Source organism: Oculina patagonica, chromosome 9 (genome assembly GCF_052425735.1).
Source record: "Oculina patagonica isolate OP01 chromosome 9, crgOcupat, whole genome shotgun sequence".
NCBI classification, from domain to species: Eukaryota; Metazoa; Cnidaria; class Anthozoa; order Scleractinia; family Oculinidae; genus Oculina; species Oculina patagonica.
In genome coordinates, this window is record NC_135766.1 from 22,448,730 (window position 1) to 22,469,124 (window position 20,395).

At 39.3% G+C, this 20,395-nt stretch overlaps 1 protein-coding gene across 2 annotated transcripts; it reads right to left on the reverse strand.

Moving 5' to 3' along the window:
- Positions 1-1,769: 1,769 nt before the first annotated feature.
- On the reverse strand, positions 1,770-20,216 carry LOC144666986 (bifunctional heparan sulfate N-deacetylase/N-sulfotransferase 4-like). 2 transcript variants are annotated; one of them, XM_078528439.1, is made up of 11 exons: positions 19,735-20,216; positions 14,187-15,106; positions 8,915-9,154; positions 8,217-8,402; positions 7,640-7,768; positions 6,430-6,612; positions 5,190-5,410; positions 4,218-4,389; positions 3,467-3,625; positions 3,183-3,292; positions 1,770-2,939 (listed from the first exon to the last, which is right to left on the reverse strand). In XM_078528439.1, the coding sequence occupies exons 1-11, from the start codon at positions 19,856-19,858 to the stop codon at positions 2,738-2,740; spliced, it is 2,646 nt and encodes an 881-aa protein (XP_078384565.1). In that variant the 5' UTR covers positions 19,859-20,216; the 3' UTR covers positions 1,770-2,737. The 2 variants fall into 2 exon arrangements, with proteins under 2 accessions (XP_078384565.1, XP_078384566.1); XM_078528440.1 differs by lacking the exon at positions 19,735-20,216 and adding an exon at positions 15,656-15,728.
- Positions 20,217-20,395: the final 179 nt, after the last annotated feature.

Below are 20,395 nucleotides of genomic sequence, written 5' to 3' on the forward strand. Positions count from 1 at the left end.
CGAGTATTTTAAACAGGGAAGTCTTTGAGCACATTCAAAATGCGAGCTTTCCTCCTGTTCGATGCGCAGATCAGTTTCAGAGAAAATTTCGTGCAATACGGAAGACCGATAAACAACTACTTTTATAACTGAATTAAACGGAAATTTTGTGGGGAAAAGTTATTTTTAATTAAGCTCAACTTTGTGGTTTTTGTTTTTGTTTGGCGGATTTTTTGCGGTGAGAACTTGTTTTTGTCGGAAACGCCTTCTCGCCGACACAATATTTGATTGTTTCCTCTTATTACTTCTACAAATAAAGACTTCCTCTCTTTTGAAATAAGTGGCTTTTATAAAATCTTGCACACAAAATGTAGTTATTAAATTATCGATTCACAAACAATGTCAATAAAATGGAAGCGAGGTCGCTGATCACGACTCTCCAAATCCAATTTTTTAACGCGGTCCCGACGGTGTCCGTCTTTAAGAGAGTTAACTGTATTTTATTAAGTTATTTTTAGCCTTCGGTCAGGTTCTAATTTCGTTCGCTTTTCCGTTCTAAACAGGCAGAGAATGCAATTTATCAAGCAAAACAAAAATAGCTCTTGATCACGCGAAAAATTTTCATTTTTTGGTTTGTTTGTGCAACGAAGTTTTTATTTTGCTCAAGAAAAACTCGTCTAAACGGCTAAACCCGCTCCAGAAGCACACAAATGCAAAAAACGCAAGATAAACATAAGGTAAGACATTCACCAACAAGTACTATTTAGAGCAATTTTCAAAGTATTCTCATACATTGTCTTATAATCACCTAAATCGAATACAACGTCTGGGCCGCCTGTGAGTAAACAAACATTGCAGTTTTTCAAAGGACTGGAAACGCTAAATGTCAAACGACCCATCCCTTGAACAAGAGAAGGGAAACCCCGTATAAAAGTTAGGGAGACGTCATCATTTACTTCAGGAGAGGGGCGTGATGATTTCTAATTTTTCCCTTATATTTTTAGAAGCCCCTCCCTCCGTCCCCGATGGCCTAAGCAAATTTTTTCCGGTCCCCCTCATGGGGCTCCATAAAAACCATGGCTAATACAATGAACCTCCCCCTCCCCCTCCCCCCCCCACTTCCCCTCTAAAATGACTGACTGAAGTCTCTGTAAGTCTAGTCTCAGCATTTGACATTTAACGACATTTTTCACAATCCCTTTCAGGGTTTCACAAGTTAAAGAAAAATATCTTGGGACAACGTTGTCATTGTGGATATTAAAAACATGGTGTGAAAGTAAAGGGACGCTGGGTGACAGTGAGAGAGGGAGAGAGGGAGGGAGAGGGAGAGGAAAGAGAGAGAGAGTGATGATGATGACTGTGAACTTGGACCAACACCGGCGAAGAAAGATGCAGCAACATGTTTTGCTCTCAAAAGCCGAGTCACAACCTTGTACAGCTTTCGCCAGCTATAAAGGCTATAAAGCCTATTTCACCAGCATTTGTGTAACACTGATCGCTAAACCCTTCTGTGAACCCAGTTACAAGTGCAACAGGGAACAAAAAAACGTCTGGGAGATGGAGCGACTATCACTGTGAGTTTGTTATTTTTTGAAAAGGCTTTTTTAGTTTCTTTAATTTGAGATACCAAAAAAATACTCACAAGTTTAAAGAACCGTTGTGTACAGATTTTTTAAGTGACGAACAGTTACTACCAGTTATACCTAATTTTCGAAGGAAAATTGTATCTCACGAGCAGTGTCTTTTTCTAAAGCCCGTCTACTCCTGAACAACGACTACACATCACCAGACTTGATACAAAATACTTCTTTATTTCTCTTTATAATTCATATATTTTTTATACTTTCATATAAACTTTATATATAAAATCATTATATACTCCTTTGTTGTAAAAATCTTTAAAATAAACACAATACTTTCACTATGATATTTTCGTTACTTACAGAGAAAACCATAGCGTTGCTTCTCAAAACTATTACTTGTTTACTTTTTATGTAGAAGTATATACAGTTTATGGGGAACTTCTAAAGTTCTATCATTATTTATTTAAATGTATTCATTTAGAAAATATTATTTATTTTTTAAACATTAAGTTGGTTTTCCGAACTTCTTAGCCAATCAGACGTGCAATGAACTGACACGTGACTACTTAAATTACTAACGTCGTCTCTGATTGGCTAAGAAATTCGAAAACCAATAAAACATAATCAAAATACTAATTAAGTAGCAGCGACACGCGTGCTCCAATGTAAACAGTTTATCGCTCAGTTTGCGTTGCTTTGAGTAAGAAAAATATAAGCGCGATAAAATATTGATATTTGTGAGAGGTATGTATGCACGCCAACCTTGGCTAAGTTGATATTAGTAGATCTGTACGAAAACAACGAAAAAACAACATCAAGCTACAAAAGTCTTTTTAAGACGACTGCTTTAAATTGTTTTAGGTATAAAAGTAGGAGGAACAGTAGCCTCTCGAACGGGTGCTGTTCTGGCTTGTCACACAATCGCGTTTTGCGTGACGGCACAAAAGAGCAAGATGAATTGCTCCATGATGTTCGTTTTATCTTACGCGCGACACAGTTAACTCAAATGTGACATCCTTATTCACCGAATAAGCCAAGTACTGGATTGGAAATGTTCTTGTCTAGTGTAATAAGACATCGATTACATCGGCCCTGTATCATTTGCCCACGAGGTGGACGCCACAAGTCTCTATAACTTGCGATCGACCAGTCTTGCGATCCTACGACGCCTTGATTTACCCATGAATCCATTTGGGCAGCGGGAACTCGATCTTCTGGTTCATGCGCAGTAGATTCTGGTTATGCCTGGAGTAATACCGCTGCAGGTACTGTTCAGTCTGCCGGCTCATGGGCACTGGTCTAGTTTCTTTGAATCCCAGGCATTCCGTCACATTAGTGGAAGATTTGGGACAGTAGAGACCACTCGGTTCATCATTCCTGTTTAGACAAACACGCCAATGAAATCATAATCAATCAATTTATCAATCATAATCCGTCACTAAAATATAATGTCGAGACGGTAGCGAGAAAAAATTGCTTTACTGCATACCAATGGACCAATCAGAGGCCATAAAGTCTTCGATTTTAGTACCGACAAAGCATGTGCATTCTCTTAGGTCTTTCTGAATCACGGGCTTACTTACTTCATGTAAGGATAACGTAATGGACGTTCTAACGTACCTTAAAGCTTGCGAGTATTCCAGGCGGTTTTCTACATGAACAACCTCTTGAATTGTATTCATGACCGTTATGGGCCTGGAAACTAAATCATCCACGCTCACAATGGACATCTGTGGAGAAACGATTTGTTATGTGAACATTCCTGCAAGCTCGCACAAAAACTGAGAGAACTTATACTGCTCTTTGGAATAGTAAGAAGTCTAAACCAGGTGAGAGAAAAACAAGCAAAGACCACCAACTTCTCACACCAGACATCTTGGTGAATGCTTCAAAACTGGACTAACCTGTTTGGCGTTGTAGTATCTCATCCACCGAGCGATGTGTTCAGAGTAGTGCCCAGCTTCCAAGATAGTTCGCCTCACGTCCGAAAGACCTGGATCGCCTTTGGACTTGACGAGATCGTCAAAGCTTGGGAGCTTGGAACCGCGAAGATTTTTCAGATGCTAAAAAGAAAAACAACACAATACGTTAGATCTAAACCCTGACGTTTTGGTCATGCCATATGAAAGGTCCTGCATTAGCAGTGGCTGATTCAATTTATTAAACTGATGAATTGACACAAGTTTCTTTAAAGTGGCACACAGCGTAAACTTTTATGTTTTGAGCTGTGTTGCATGTGATTTCGCTCACGCGAATTTTACCGCGCTTGCCACAGGTGCGAGAATCTTCCCGCTGTTGCCATCGAATACGTAACGCGCTTGTCAATATACTAGTCCAGAATTTTACCTCGCTTGTCATAAATTAGATACATATTTTCCAATCTTGTAATCGTTTATCTAAGTTTTCCCGCGCAAGTCATCGGATACCTGTTTTCCCGCGCTTTTCATCGTTACAAGAATTTTTTGCGCGCTTGCCATTGTTCCCGCGTGTGCCGCCGGTTAGATGCTTTTCCGCGCTTACTATCAGTTGCTGGTGTTTGCTTCGAGTACTGATTGGTTCAAAGCACTTTTTATGCTGGGCTCCTTAGAAAAATGACCATTGGGTCACCTGTGGCATTGTCTGGTGTCATTACCTCTCAACGTACAGGATACCCACCTGATAATGGTAGAATGCTCTTTTAACAGGATCTTCAAGGACTATTAGGATTTTAGCGGACTTGAGGAGATTGCTTGCGCTGTACGGTGAGTCGTGGTTGGTGAAGTATTCATCACTTACTTCATACGACATCTGTTCCACTCTTGTCGGACGAGGGAAAAATTTCATGTACCTAGAAACCAAAGACTTATGTTTATTCCAGTACTAGTATAAAAACGCCGTTTCCAGACCTAAAGAGTTGTGTTACGTAATAAAAAGTCGGATTAATACAGCGCACTATCGACTACAATTTGGCAGTCGCGATATTTTGAGGTCGAGTGAAATTTGAGAAATTTCAAAAAATCAAGTGTATAATGATTTGTACATAAAAAAGATGCGCTTCCTTTTTTCTTACAACATTCAACAAAGTTAAAAAGCACGATTAAACTTGTAAAAATCCTCATTCAGTTAAAAAATAACCAGTAATGGTCCTTTGCAGCAAACGATCACAATAGTACAAAGTATCACTTTGCTAGAGGGCAAGCAACGCGCCGGGACATCTAAAACAAAGCGACCTCAACCAGTTATGCTTGACTTTTCTTTCTTTTGAACGTCCCAGAACGTAGCTTGCCCTGCAGTAAGATGCTATTTCGTACCATGTGACTGTTAACTGCAAAAGGCCCATTTTTCTTTGCTTAAAAATTTGCCTCGTTTGCCCAAGAATGTGCGTCAACGCCACGAAAACATAACAGCTACTCATATGGACTACCGGAACCGACAACTTCTTGAGTGTCCGTTTTTTGGGACGTGACGGGGGGGGGACGATACTTGACAGTTTTTATATTATCATTACAACTACAGCTTTTAATATCTCAAATAAATGCTTGAGGGGGTTATTTACAACTCCACCTTGGAAACCCGGCGTTTATTCGAGAAAATACGGTAGTACAAATGGGAGTCTACTGTAAAAGAGTACAACTTTAATCTCCTCACCAATCTAAACCTTTCATGTAGTTATCCGTGTTAAAGAAACTTGTTCCGTGTGTCCCGTTGTTTGTGCTGACTGCATGCAAGAAATCCGGGTGAAGGTCAAGAAGTCTTGCAAGCACGTCCAGGCCTCCAAAAGGTGGCCCGATCACTAGGAATGAGGGGAGCCTGTTGCAGGACTTCTGACTGGGCCAAATTTGAAGATGGCGGTTGTCGTCACATGGGCTCTAAAAGAAAAGAAAATACAAACCAGAAGGTCAAATTCTCAATTCTCCCCACCTTCATTTCTTTGAACTTAGTTGCGAGAATTTGCAGATATGCCAAGGCAATAATTCCATAATGATGATTTTTTTTTTTATTTTCCTCATCTGACTGCGTAACAACGTAACGATATTGTAAAAGGAAATGTTAAAGTTGTTAATCACACTTGGCTGTTTAAAAGGTATTAAGCCACTTGCTCAGTCATTACTAGCTCAAAAATCGGTGTCGATCGTTTTGTTGTGTTCTTGGGCAAGACACTTAACTCTCACAGTGCCTCTCTCCACCTAGGTATATAAATGGGTACTGGTGAATTCCTGGGGAAACCTGACTGAAGAAATCACCTGTGATAGACTAGCATCCCATCAAGAGGAAGAAGCGATACACCAACTTCAAGCGTCGGAACAGATGAGATACAATTACCACGCTCATTCAGTAACTTTATAACATATGTATTTACTCGATTAAGCGCCGCGGCACTTATTAAATTTTTCGCGCCTCAAGTGCGGCGCTTATTCGAGGGCGGCGCTTATTTAAAATGTGGACGCAACCAAGAATCTTATCTTTTACAGTAATCGAAAATAGCATCTTTTGATTGTCAGTATTCGTCACTTGCTGAAGAAAGAAGTGGAGCTAGCTGTTTTGGCAAAGTTCGCAGCCTTCACAACATTTAGAGAACTACGTATTATAAGAATGTTGGATAGAAAACTAATGGGCGAGCAGTAAAACAATCACTTTGAACTGCAAAACATCGCTTTTGATGGAAAGAAATGTACAAGTTTGTTTTAGAGTTGTTTTGTAGTGCTGTTTTTAGTTAAACAGAATTCCTCGAACGAGCGCCGCATCGGGACTGCGGCGCTTATTTGGGGGCGGCGCTTATTAACTTTTTGTCCCAAATGCAGCGAGGGCGGCGCTTATTCGGGGGCGGCGCTTATTCGAGAAAATACGGTAAATGAACACCTCTAAGCACGAAGGTAAGTTTACTTACCACCCACACTGGAACTTTATCCTTTGGAAATAACTTGAAGTAGATATCAGCGAGTGCAATAGGCGAATCGTATTTTAACTCGAGGTTAGTCCAGCGGTGAACAAAGTTGACGAGCCGGCTGATGGTGTAAAGTGCTAACTGGTCATTGCCATAGTTTGTCATATGCGTCATGACAACCATAACCTGTTGAAGACAGAAAACGTTTTAGTTGGATGACTAAGTTGATTGAAGGCCCGACAAAACGAGGAAACATGTTTCCAGAAACATGCTGGAAAGATGTTTCCATAATTGTTTCCTCATTTGCCATGTTTCCATGCCGCGCGGAAACACGAAAAGCTTCTGCCGTGTAGCAGGAGCAAATTTTGCATCTTGGAAACAAAATTGACGCTGGAAACAATGTTTCCCATGTGGCAAAACTGGGAAACATTGGGAAAACATGCGCGCGCTACGGGTGTTTCGGGAAATAAGTTTCCCCGTTTTTCCAGTTAAGATTGAAGTTCCCACTAGAAAATTTTCGAGATGAATGGAACTTGGGGTGCAGGGGTGGCGCAGTGGCGAGAGCGCTCGCCCCCGCCCAGTCTGGCTTTGGTTTGAATCCTAGAGCCGGCGTTGAGTTTGTTGTTGGAACTCGTCCTTGCTTCTAAGAATTTTTCTCCGGGTTCTCCGGTTTTTCTCCCTTCACAAATCCAACACTCAAAATTCCAATTTGTTCTTCGGTGCACGTACACTTTCTAACGAGCTCCTGAAGAGCTTTTCCGTATTACGTGGAAAAAAACAGCACGATTTTAGCTACAAGTCAAATGACTGCTTCGCGTTCAAATTAATTAATAAAATACATTTACTAAATAAATGTATTTACATACATTTATTTAGTAAATGGTGAACAACCTGAATCTTCGTTTGCTTGCAAAATGCTTGCCGTTCTCCAAACAGAACAAGCATGTCATTTTCTTAGCCAATAAGGTGGGAATCAAAACCACCGCCCTGAACTGAGTGCGCGATTTCTCTCGCGCTTTTTACAGGTTGCAAAGTTTCACTTCGAGCTCTGATTGGTTTATTCTTGTACTTTGACGCGTTGTGATTGGCCGATTTAGTTTTGATTTCCTGGCAGGTATAAGCGCGCACCACTAAGGCTGGTTTCCATAGAATCACTGACGCTCGCTGGAGCTTTTGGAGAGCAAATGATATAAAGTACAAAATAACAACCTACTGAAGTTCGTAGAAGAGTTTCAAACAGTTCTCCTCCCTCGATACTTTTATCCAGCGCCTTCTTCCCTCCCTTGATCTCGTGAAAGAAGTTAGTTGTAGTAAACAGGCCACAAGTTTGACGCGGAAGAACCTGCAATGATCGTTGAAAATTAGGCCTTTTAAAAAAAATATTAAAAAAACCGTTCTAGTTGCAACAAGTGTGATGGAGATACTATTGTCAGTAATAGTATATGATGCAACTTTTGCTTTTAATACCAGGCAAGCTTTGGATGATCTGTAATATTGTTTAAATAATAGTTTGTGGTTTCAACTTTTGAGTCTGTGGATAAAACCCAAATGTGTGACCGCCATTCAAATGAACGCAATTCAGCAGCACTTTCAAGTAGTACTGTTTCTGCTGTCGAAGGTGGTTCTAACTTAAAAGTTTTGGATGAAACCCTAGTGTGTGACCATTCAAATAAAAGCTATTGAGCAGTCCTTTCATGTTGTGCTGTACAAGGTGGTTGTAACTTGTTTAATTTCTCAAAACGAACGTTGGGATTTCCCAACTACAAAGGATTAAACAAAATCCTCTTTACCTTGACTCCTTTGTAGATAAATCCTCGTCTGAACCAAGCAGGTTTCAAGTGGGGATACTCCTCAGTCGAAGTCACACGCACTTGCCTGACGTTTGCCCACGCATCATAAAGCGGTTCATGTACAGGATATACGCCCGAGTGATGTGGAGCTACCATGTAGGACATGTTCATGGGAATACCATGTTTCTACAAAAGCAAAACAACAGAAATTTAGTTATGGAAATAGTTAAGTCAGCAGGAATGCAAGTGTGGGTCTTATTTCGGCGCATCTTCGTTAACTTCGTTAAAGTGTCACGTCAGTTTGTCGTCGTGAGGTGACGTCACGTTGCTTGGTAACCTAGTTGAAGTAAACCGCGATATTCTGATCGCCTCACCGAAGGTTTGGCATCATTATACTCGAGCAATTGGGAATAATTCGTAAAAACGGGTGACTTCCTTTTCCCAGTCAGTGATTGCTATTTAAAAAGATGCAAGTTACAAAATAGCGCTTTTCAACCGCAAAATTGGACTATTTTATACAGCATAATGAAGCAACATTCTCCCCCATTTCAATGAGGGAAAAAATGGCGCTTTTTGGTTTAAGGGCGAATTCATGCATAATTGATTCGAGAGTAGGGGGATTTTATTCGGTGCTCTTTTTATTCCAACCAAAATAAGATTGTGGCTCGTTCGCCTCCCTTATTAATCAAGTTTTGTACCTTGGCAAACTCCTCATTCTTGTTTAGTGATCTGACAATCTCTTCGTAAGTGTGTTTGTGAGGTTGCTCGTGATCATACAAATGACCAAACCACGTGAATTTATGCGCATGCTCTATCAGGGCGTCATCTCCTTCGTCTTCCTCGTTGTCTCCTTGTTTGAAAGTGCGACCCGAGAAACCAAGATTGAACTTGAATCCGGGGATTTTTTGCGACAGTCTTTCCTGAACTGCAACCATCTCCTAAAGGAACAAAACATACCAATATACAATTTGAAAGGGGATATTGAAGGGGGAGGGGGTAAGGCTTACAGGGGGGATAACCAATGCAAGGGGGCTTGTACCCCGCGGTGTGATATCAAAACCAGAAAACAATTCCTCTTACTAGGTTGACTAACCAACAGATTAAACACGGGTAGGGGGATTATATCAAGCGGGAAATTATTTCGTAGGAAACCCTAGTTCATTCCAGAAGTCGCTGGGCAAATTTTCAAGTAAAATCAAGAGGTTTCTATCCAGGAATTCCAAAGAAATTATGTTTTGAGACTTCGACAGATTGGAATTTTGGATCGATATGAAACGGCGGTTGTTATGAAGAAACTGGATGTTTCTGGATGGATGCAATCACTTCCGGTTAAATTTGAAGCTTTCTATTGGTTCCGGCGTTTCTATAGCAACACTCCGTGGAAACCGTACCTCACTCACGAGATTTAACTTCTGTCGAATTTTGGGCACACCTTTTGCACGGGATAAACGGCGAGAAACTTAAAACAAACTTGGAATAGACTTTGAAATTGAGCAGAGTTCAATCCAAATGGGTGGCCAGTCATACAACATCCAGCTGCTTAGGAGTCAGTTCGGGGAGGGTTACTAATCCGCATTCTGCGACATTTTGGAACCTGGTCAAAAACCTCGCACGAAAAAATGCACGATAGAACTTGTGAGTGTTTCTAATGATAGAGTGAGTTTAGAAAAGGCCCGTATGAAAAAAAATTCAGTCCGGCAAGTTTTAGTTCAAATGTTCTTCGTGTCCTCTGACAAAGGCAGAACCTCTATAACTCGCGCTACCGTGACGAACGAAAAAAAAAATAAAATAAAAAAATAAAAAAATAAAAAAAACAGGGTTTTAAGCAACTGACACCTAAACTCCACTCGACTTCTCACGGGAAACAACAGCGACACAAGACACGACACGAAATAAGACAAAAACGAACAAGATATACAAATTAAAAATTGCTGTAATGCCTCAATACGACACAATATTACAGAAAAACGTTTTCATATTTTTTTCGCTTCGGCTGGTGGTGTTCGGTCTACGAAGATTGCCGTGTGTTTATAACTAAGACTAGCATTGTTGGATCGAAAGACAATAATTCTTGTTGACCTGCCTGATCTTAGCGCCGATGGATTGTAATGCAATTAACTCCGATTACAATCCCTCTTATAGGTATCAAAGCTGAAATGAATCCCGGTGACATCTTATATTGATTTATAACACTTTATCCTGAGTATAAACGTTGCTACAGGATTTAATCTTATTCAGGACTAATAAAATATCTCATTAAAGGGATATTTTGGGCGGTTTTGTGATATATCTGTTGGACTTTGAATTGTATTAGCCATGAAATAATGGTTTGATGGATTGGGAAAAAAAAGCGGAATGTCAGAAGGCCATCAGATAACAGACGGTTATTGCTTGACAAACCGCATAACAGGCGTTTCTATCGGTTCGACACAAATAAAATTTAACCATCAAAATCTTTTAAGGGACTTTGTCACAAATTTTACCAGATTTTTGAACAGCGAAAATTGATATTTGTGTCGTCGGAAACCTAAAATAATAGTCCATTTTTATTAAAAATTGCCGTATCAGAGCACTGAAACTGTTAACGTGCATCTTTGGCTGCAGATGGCTCGGATAGAAATGGATTTCATTTGAAAAATTAAGGCTTAACTTTTCATTTTGTTTCCGCGTGTCTTCAAAAAAATCGATATTTATAGCTGTAGCTTGATTTCTATCCGCAAATTAACGTTACACCTTTCTAAGGATGTTCAAAGATACTGATTCTCATGGATGAAGTTGCCTACAACTAATTTTAAAACAGTTTTAATAGACCAAAAATCTACGAAATCCTGTTCCTTATTTTGATAACATTTCATCGCTGATTGTGGGTAGCCCCTTGAAAATCAGCGTAGAAGTCTAAAACACAACAGTTTATACTTCCCATACAATAAAGAACGAAAATTTCAAATGGATTGACTTTTAATGCTTAATTCGGTTCGAGGATTTGTCAGTTTATCAAGTTACTCTCTAACTGATTATTTGCTTTAATCTAATCACATGTCTGCTCATAAATATATCGATAATGTGTAGAGAAATTCGTTGTTTATCTTTACAAGAGGCTAGAAATTTGTTAATGAATAAGCTCCCTGTTTATGGTCAGTTCCCAAAATAGAAAAGCCTTCTCGCTTAAATACGTACAAAAAGCCGTAAGACATTCCCAGTTCCACAAGATTTGGTCGTAACTAAATATCCTCATGTTGGCTACATCGGTGTTATCCATTTCATTTTATCCGGATTTAAAAAAAAAAAACAATGTCGCGGTATTCAATTGATACGTAGTCACCCAATTTTTTTTATCACGAATGTTCGAACGATATTTGGCGATATTTCGGTATTTCGGCTTTATCTATTTCTGGCACCTATAACTGAAATCGCTTTCGCTTGCATAATTTTACTGAATGCAGCGTTAAGAGTTATAGAAAGGCGGAGCTAACAATTCGAGAGCGCATACAGACTTCAGCTCGCAATTTCATCTCACACAGCAAATTCGACTGAGCGAATCAGTTTGAAAAGAATCACTTCCTCACGAAATTTGCATCTTAATTAAAAATGTAAACTGAAAACTGCTCAAACTTTTTCAGATTTGCCGTTCGTAACTGATTTATCCCAAGACTTGTCAAAAGTGCGCCAAAATTGCTCGAAAAGCTGCCTACCGCAACATACCCTGCAATAAACACTTGCAACATCAACTGATGCTTTGCACAAAGAAGATTCGAGTTAACCTTTTTGTGGCAACGTTGCAACGAATCTTTTTGTGCGTTGCTCTGGGAGTGTTACACTGAGCGATGCTTGGTGTAATTTGTCAGCGCAACAAGGAATTACCACGAAACATCGCCTAATGACCCAGCGCCCTTATTAATCATCCTTGTTCATTGTAGTTTTTTTTTTTTTCATTGTTTTTCTGCCTTATAGGAAACTGGTATTCTGCGATTCAGTCTTTAATTTTAAATTTGTGTTTGGATATTACGATAAAACACCGTCTCTTGCGTTTGATATATTACATAATAAATTTATAATTCGCCGTACTTAAGGCAAGACTCTGAGATTTGAAAGCTACAAAAACAACAAAAAAGAATTTTAGGCATTGTAAACTTTCCCCACAATAATATTAGTAAGAATAAATGCTATGAAAAGCCCGTAAAATGATGGGTTGAAGGAATGCAATGGCTAGACGATGAACAGAAAAAAATATGCAAACTCTCTGGATATTCGATCTTGCGACCTCGAAAAATAAAACTTACGCAGAACGGCTTAAACGCCATCCTATACAACTATTAGTAACGCCCTAGATTGAAAATAACGTGTTGATAACAAAACGAATTAAGGATTAAGAACTTATTGTTGAAAATATGAAAGAAGTGAACAATACACTTATTGGATTTTATTTGAAATATGGGTGGTCAGCCCGAAGACGCATCCATACTTAGACGAATTTTCGTCTTGCCTGGCGCCAATTCCAGCCTCATATAAATACGATTGCTGCCTTATTATATTGCTAAAACCACAATCATCCGCTTTAACAAATCAAAAACAAAGAAGATTTTTAAACAACGCTATTTAAGACAATCTTGTTAGACTTTATGCGCTTATTGATAAGCAAATTTAGTCCACAGCAGTCTAAAAATATATCGACATACCAAGTTGTCTAGAAATTAATTTCTTAACTTTTAAAAGCATTATCCTTTTAAAATTTGAAAAGCTTATTTTATAACTCGGCTTCAAAGCTTTTGTTTCATAATTTTCTTATCTACAGATATAACCACTGATTAAAAGAAAGAGGAAACTTTTGTAAACAGTTTTACCCATAAATGAGACGAAAATAGCCGGCGTCCCTAGTTGCAAGACGAAAATCCCATTTTCCAGGCCAAATATTACCCAAATCCCAGTTTAAAGAAACCGAGAGCGAGGCAGCTAATTGTTTTAGCGCAACCCAGTGGTTGCTTTATTGTTTTTAAACCACGCGTCGAGGGCCTACAATCGATCGAAAGTTTCCGCTTGTCTAACCAAACAGATTTTGCCAATAGCCACGGATTTTACCAGATTTTTGATCTGCCGAAATCTATATTTGTGTCGCTGGAAAACTAAAAATAATTGTCGATTTTAATTAACATTGCTATATTAAAACGCTGAAACTGTTAACGAGCATCTTTGGCGGCCGATGGCTCGAATGGAAACGAATTGCAACTTGAAAAAGTAAGGCTTACTTTTTCAAGTTGTTTTCGTGTTTCCGCGCGTCTTCAAAAAATCTCTATTTATAGCTGTAGCTTCATTTCTATCCGCAAATTAAGGTTATATCTTTCTTTAGATGTTCAAAGATAATGTTCTTATGGGTTAAGTTGCCTACCACTAATTTCGGAACAGTTTAGACCAAAAATCTGCGAAATCCCTGTGACATAGCTCCTTTAAACTCGACAAAAACAAGCCGAATCAAAATGTTTTCTATTTCTTAATTAATTTTGACTAGAAGAGGGAGCAGTGTTACTAAGCAGTTACGTTTCTCTAAAGTTACAGCACAACCGAGCGCTTGCATTGGTTTGCAGCGCCAGTGAAGCACCTACAGTTATAGAGGGTCTATTATAGGGGGCCGTACCTTCGCAAACCGCCATATTTTGTAATGATCTTCCTAGACCGCAGAAAGCTTTCGTTTCTCCTAAAGACCGAAACCGCCCTAATTTCTAAACCGTAAACCGCCAGATAAATAGGAATGTTCCCACGAAACCGACCTTCAAAATTGGCTTAAATTGCCAAGTGACCGCCCGAGTATTTATAGACCCTCGTTATAACATCCAACACAGTTTTTAAAGGCGGTGACAAGAGCGTGAACCTAGACTCGGGAGTTTTCGGCCCTTGCGCGCGTAACATGCTTAACAACACCTGCGCCAGAGTTTATAAGGTTGTAGCTAGGAGTCTAGAGAGGGCATATTTACTCACCAAAACGTCTCTTTTCTTCATCCTTATCCCAGTCTTGGAGATAAAAATATCATCCACGTCAATTTGTAGGTATCTCTCAAGCCCAAACACAGTAGGACTAACCGGCGATAAATACTCCAGACTATCCATAAATAACATAGTGTGCAAGAAAAATGGAAAACCTCCACCGAAGAACACCTTCTTAACACCGTCTCTTCTCCCATCGTCCAGCAATACAGTGGCTTGCTCCGTAACCGCGATTTCCAAATCACGTTTCCGTCTCTTTTTACGATTCGCAACATATTCAACCGTTTCGTAAGGAGCTTCTCTCGGATCGTATCGAAGGAAACACCATCTCGTCCCCTGTCCCTTTTGTACGTAGGGCTTAACGGTCGAGCCTCCCCTTCGCGTTATGCGTAAAAGTTTTGAATCCTCATTGACTTCGACGTCTAATGTTTGCTTCTCCTTTTGAGGTCTTAAAACCTCGATTTTAAATTCTGGTATAGTTCCTACGTGATTCGAGATAAAAAACAGAAGTCCCGTAGAAAATTTCTTGCAGTAAAGCTTTACTATTTGCTGGACATTGGGTTTAAGTTCCAGATATGTCTTGATGTCTACGAAAATAATAAGAGAATAACGCCCAACCGATGAATCCGGTTTTAAATCTTCTTTTAAATCTAAGAAAGGTTTATCGTCAACTTCGCTAACAACATACGGCGCGCGTAGACCATCTAAAAACCGTGTTACGTAATGTGAAAGTTTGGATCGTTCTTTGTTCGACCAAGATTTATGAACGAGTAATATTTTGTTCTGAACTTGGAAAGTCCTGTTGCTATATCGTGTCGATGACAACGTGGAATCGTCGAAATAAAGTTCGTTTGTTCCATCTGGTAATGTTGTCTTCCAGCCGGCTTTTGTCAACTCCGTGGCAATAACATTGTCTGCAAAAATAACAAAATTAATATATTTAGTTTGGACCACCGGGTAAAGCTGCCATTTTGAAAGTTGGGCGCGCCAATACCGCAGTGTTTGTATAGGAATTCCATTTCAAATAGTTTTCGTAACATTAGTGTTCTGAAATGTTCAAATCCATAAACTAAACATACCGGTGATGATAGCAGACAAAAACCCGCAAATTATATGTTCAGATCTATGTGATCGTAAACTTTTAGTTTCTGAACGCAGTTCAATCAAATTTTGACCCCTTAAACTCGACGAAACTCTTTTTCACTTCATCTAAGGAATTTGAATGTTTCACTTCTCTTCTTCTCCTGTTGCCACCAAGAACAAGGGTATCCAACTTCAAACCTTTGAAAACCGGATTCCAAATTTCTTTTTGTAAATTCCGGGAAATTAACAGAGCCGCCGGAAAGTACTGCTCGATAGCTTTAATTTGAATGATCACACTGATCAACCACCTTGTACAGCATAATAAACAGTACCACATGAAAGCACTGCTCAATAGCTTTCATTTAAAAGGTTACACATACACTGGGTTTTCATCCACAGACGTATAAGTTTGTCTTGACTACTTCCAGTACATGTCATATGTCGCTACAATCAGCAGAGAGGTCTGCCTGTTCCTGCTTGAGACTAAAATTGAAACAAGTATTTTTAAAAGTTTGTTTCCCTTGGCTATTACCCGCACTTATCTTGAACGGAAACCTCAGACACGGCTAAATCGAATCACAATTCCGCAAAGTTTGTTTTGGTAGTGGGAAAAATTCCAGAAGACAAGACCTAAGAACACTTAAACAGCAAAACCGCCAAATTCAAGGTATATAACACAAATACCGAAACTGCTATTAAATTTAATGTAGACTGTTCACAGTCCTCTATTTTTTCGTATTTTTTTCGATCGATGAGCGCGGAAAAGAACGGCGAGAGAACTGGACGCCACTCACTCCCGCCCCCTCCCCAGCTCCTCCGCGCTCACCGGTTCTCTCGCAATTTTTGCATTGAAAAAGAGAGAGGCTGTGGACAGTCTTAACTCAATGGGAAGGAGTGTGCTGAAATGGAAAGTGGGTGAATTGAAAAATGATCAAATTGCAACATGCTCCGCGTGTCTTCGCAAAAATCTCGGATGTTTACGTTCCTCCCGAGGGCATATATTTCCCCGCCCGGGAAATGAAAAGAAAGCTTTCAGGATTTTCGATCGTGCTTTCAATTTCCTTTAGCTGGACGGGTGGGCGCGACTGAGTCAAGAGAAATCGGAAGCCACTGACAGAGAGGTTCATTAACACTTTTGCTGTTTAATTAAAAAAGTTACGTTTTGCATCGTTAACAAGTGTTTTGATTTCTGCTTAAACCAATCGACCTTAATGCCGTTTGTTGCTGAACTTAAATGAGAATATTCGTCACTGACAACTGTGTACATTGCCAACTGTTTTTAAATTTCTTCTAGACTTTTCTTAACTTCAATGTTTTCCACACGTTTGAAGTGTCAAATGACATCAATGTGTGACGTAGCGCCATCCATTAATTGGTGACGGGCACTTCCGGTCAGGAACAAGACAAACACACTCTCCTGCTCAAGGTTTTTGAATAAATCTAAAAGAGATCTGGCCAAGAAAATGATTTGTTTTTTGAAAACGGCGCAATACCAGACGAAAGAAAGATCGGTCGCGTGTTTCCACAAAAGATCAAAAAGTTAAAAATCTAAGCAATGAACAGTATGTGTCATTTACAGACTGAAAAATTTCATCCTCTAAAAAAACACCTGACTCGCTTGAATATTACAAAGTTCAGTGGTTAAACCTTTGCCTCCGATTACAGCAGCCTCTCCTACATTCCAGTTTTTTTTCCATTCATATAAGGAATAAAGATTTCCAAGAGTTTTCCCGCTTAATATTTTACACATGTAGTACACACGTACCCCTAAGATCAGAAATCAACCGAGTCAGTTCAACGGTACGATAACATTTCCTGTAAAGGAGTTACATACCTGGTAAAAATTTGGAAAAAAATGATATTTCACGATTAGCAATCATTCCACGTATCACCTACACTGAAATTTGTATTTACAGTAGCTTATCTGTAGAGATATTGATAAACGTTTGGTTTTCTGACACGCAAAGAAACCGCCTCATATCCATTAGGGTATCAATTCCTTTAGTCAAAAGGCTATCTTCGAAATTTTAACTATTTTTGGAACATTCCTGATGGATATGTAGTTGCTGCAAACACTGAAGTTAGCCGACAAATACAATTGCAGGAAAACAAAACGTTTTAGTTTCTAATCAGCGAGGAAATTCGTAAAATATTTCTCTCTGTGTTCCAAAGATGGCTAAGAATTGTAAACTTTGCGCTACACCAACTTTCGGTTTAGAATTTGTGATTTCCACGAGAAAAAAGTTCTCCTAAGGGAAAAGCTGCCTGGTTCAGTGATACTTGAAGCATTTTGAAATATGCGTGCAGCATGTAAGAAAGACCAAACTGGTAATATAATATACAGGAAAGATTTAGAACACCCACTTTTGGAAGACTTGTAAAGGAAATATTACTACGATTACATAGTAAATTGGAGTGCCTTTGTCATACTAGGATCATTCATGTATTTCAACTCTAGCTCTAATCGAAAACAGACACGAGAAAACATCTGAAACATACAAAAACACATTTTCTAATGAGTTCCTGCACTTATCAAGTTTCTTCACAAATTGATGCCTCAAGTTAAAGACTCGGCGCTTTTATCATGCGTTTACAATAAGGCATTGAGCTTGACAATCGTCTTATCATGAACACAATCTTTGCAAAAACGCGATTTTTCCGTAACTGATCTGCTTTTAACCCACCGGCGAAGAGCTACAGATGCCTCGAAGCGATTCGCGCTGCGAAAAACTAGCTGCTTCATAAATCGTTTTGGGAGAGATTTTTTAAAATTCACCTGAAAGCACGCTGTAGGGAAAGTGGTAAATGATGGCGCCTTTATGTAAACAACATGTAGGTTTCAGATAAGGGAACAAGCCAAACAAATAAAGGCCTCTTTTTAATTGAATGTCGTTTTGCTGCTCAGTTTATTTTGCTTTGAAAAAACACTAAAATTGACCGGCATTAAAAAAATTGACCTCCCGAAATTATTTTACGACAGAGTACTCATTTCAGTATCTTATACTCCACAAAAAAGCAGCTGGTTTTTAACCAAAACAACTCTAATATAAGCAGTCTGTTAGTTAATAGGCGGTTTCTTTTTGTTGTGAAGATCGGGTTTTCATTTAAAATCCATTTGCTGTTAGTCGGTATTTCGGAGCTTTTTTAGGGGGGCGATTAATGTTCAACAGCCGAAGAAAAAGATATCGGGCGATCACGACATTAAGGGAAACCCTTGAAAACCGCAAGCATTCAAAAGGTTTACTAATGCAAAATGTTAGCACTATTCAAAACCACTTATGATCGGGGGAAGTTGAGCTCAGTCTCAACAGCATCAATCGCAGGTTCCTAGCTATCAACAAGCAAAATTAAACCCTTGAAAATAAAACACTCAACAGGGAGAAATATCGATAATTTGCTCGCTTTCTCCAAGCTCAGAGGAAGCCGACAATTGTTCGGCCTTACCTAATTTGCAAAACACCTGGGAAGATCGTAAATTGATTAAAAATACTCGAAAATCACTGGCTTGGATTTATAAACTTCTTGACACCAAAGAGTACCGTATCTTTGCATTAGCCAAACAACTGCAACACAGCTGTATAAATTTGAGGCAAAACGGTCCCACACTCTTTTCCTATATTTGTATAAAAGCAATGATTTTGTACAAATAATCTACTGACTTTTATAGCGGACAGGCAAAAAAAAAAAAATCCTATAATCCATGAACAATTTGAAGGGGGAAAATGCAAGCTAGAAATGTGTTTGCGAATATAAACTCAACCCCGTACGGTTACAGCAAGCCGTTGGTAAAACACATGAACTAGATTTCGCCACCTTTGAAACTCTCTCACAACCTTCAACAATGGAGACTCGCAGAGTTGTAAAGAAAACTAAATGATTGCAAATCTCGTCTAATCTTAGCCCAGTGTCATAAAATTAAGCTACTAAGGCGCGATTTGCAAGCTTACAAAAGACATTTACAAAGTACAGCTACATTACAAACACTTGTGCGCCACGAGGACAAAAATACTGAACACCAATGTACCACACTCTCGCATAATTTAGGTTGTTTTAATATCGGCCAGACTGCGAGAATTTATAGAAAAGATATCTTAACACAACCACAATTACTAGCAATTCGATCACCCGCAGATATTACCTTAAAAGCAAGAGTTACTTCATAAACGGAAGAGATAAAAGAATTCACGATATTTTATCGTGAATTCGACCATATGTTGATCAAGGAATATTTCCAAGAGTCAATATTAAAGTCCTTCGCTCGACCGTTTGCTATACAAACGACTGCTTGAAGTACAACATGGACAAACAAAGATATTCTACATGTTCAGTGTTTGTATACAAGCACGATTTCTACGGTTATGGAAACATTTGTTCTCGGCATGCCTGCCGAGTCGCTATCACGTTCGACTGCGATTTGTGAAAAAGCTTTACGCGCAAGCTAAAACGCACAAGAACTTACCGGAGACTTCGCGATCGTTGTATAAGGACAGTGTGATAAAAAACACGAACCAAGCAACAGGAATTACAGCCCAGCACAATTTCCGAGAGCATCGTAGTCTCTTTGCTCGTGTGGTAACTCGCATCGCATCGCTGATCGCTTACACGAGCACCACGCAGCTTTCAGAAATTCTCGCCGAGATGTCCAGCAGGGAAGATGTGAATCTTTCACTGATACCTTCACGAATTAGTCACAGGAATAGCTGCGAGATCATCTTATAAACTCTTGGTAAAGCTAATCCAGTGAACTCTGCAATCTTTCAATAAACATTTGTTTTGGCTGCTGGACTGTATAATCTACAGCGAGCCAAGGGTTGAACACTCACATATCTTTGAAATCCTATAGCTTGACGGGCGAATCGATCGCGAATGAATGCGTTATCTCGACGAAAATAACGCTATTGTCACATTCCGGAGTTTTACTGGCTCGTTCAAATCGAAGCTGAAAGTTAATGGATAGCGATATTAATCTTGTAATTTAATTAAGTGCGCGCATTGTGGGGCATGGTGTTAATTATGTAAAATGAACACCCCATTTTTCATTTGACAGTTTGACCACGAGTCCGTAAAAAGACAAATAATGCGTTTTGTGCGTGTAAATTCGCATCTGTCTAATTGCAAAT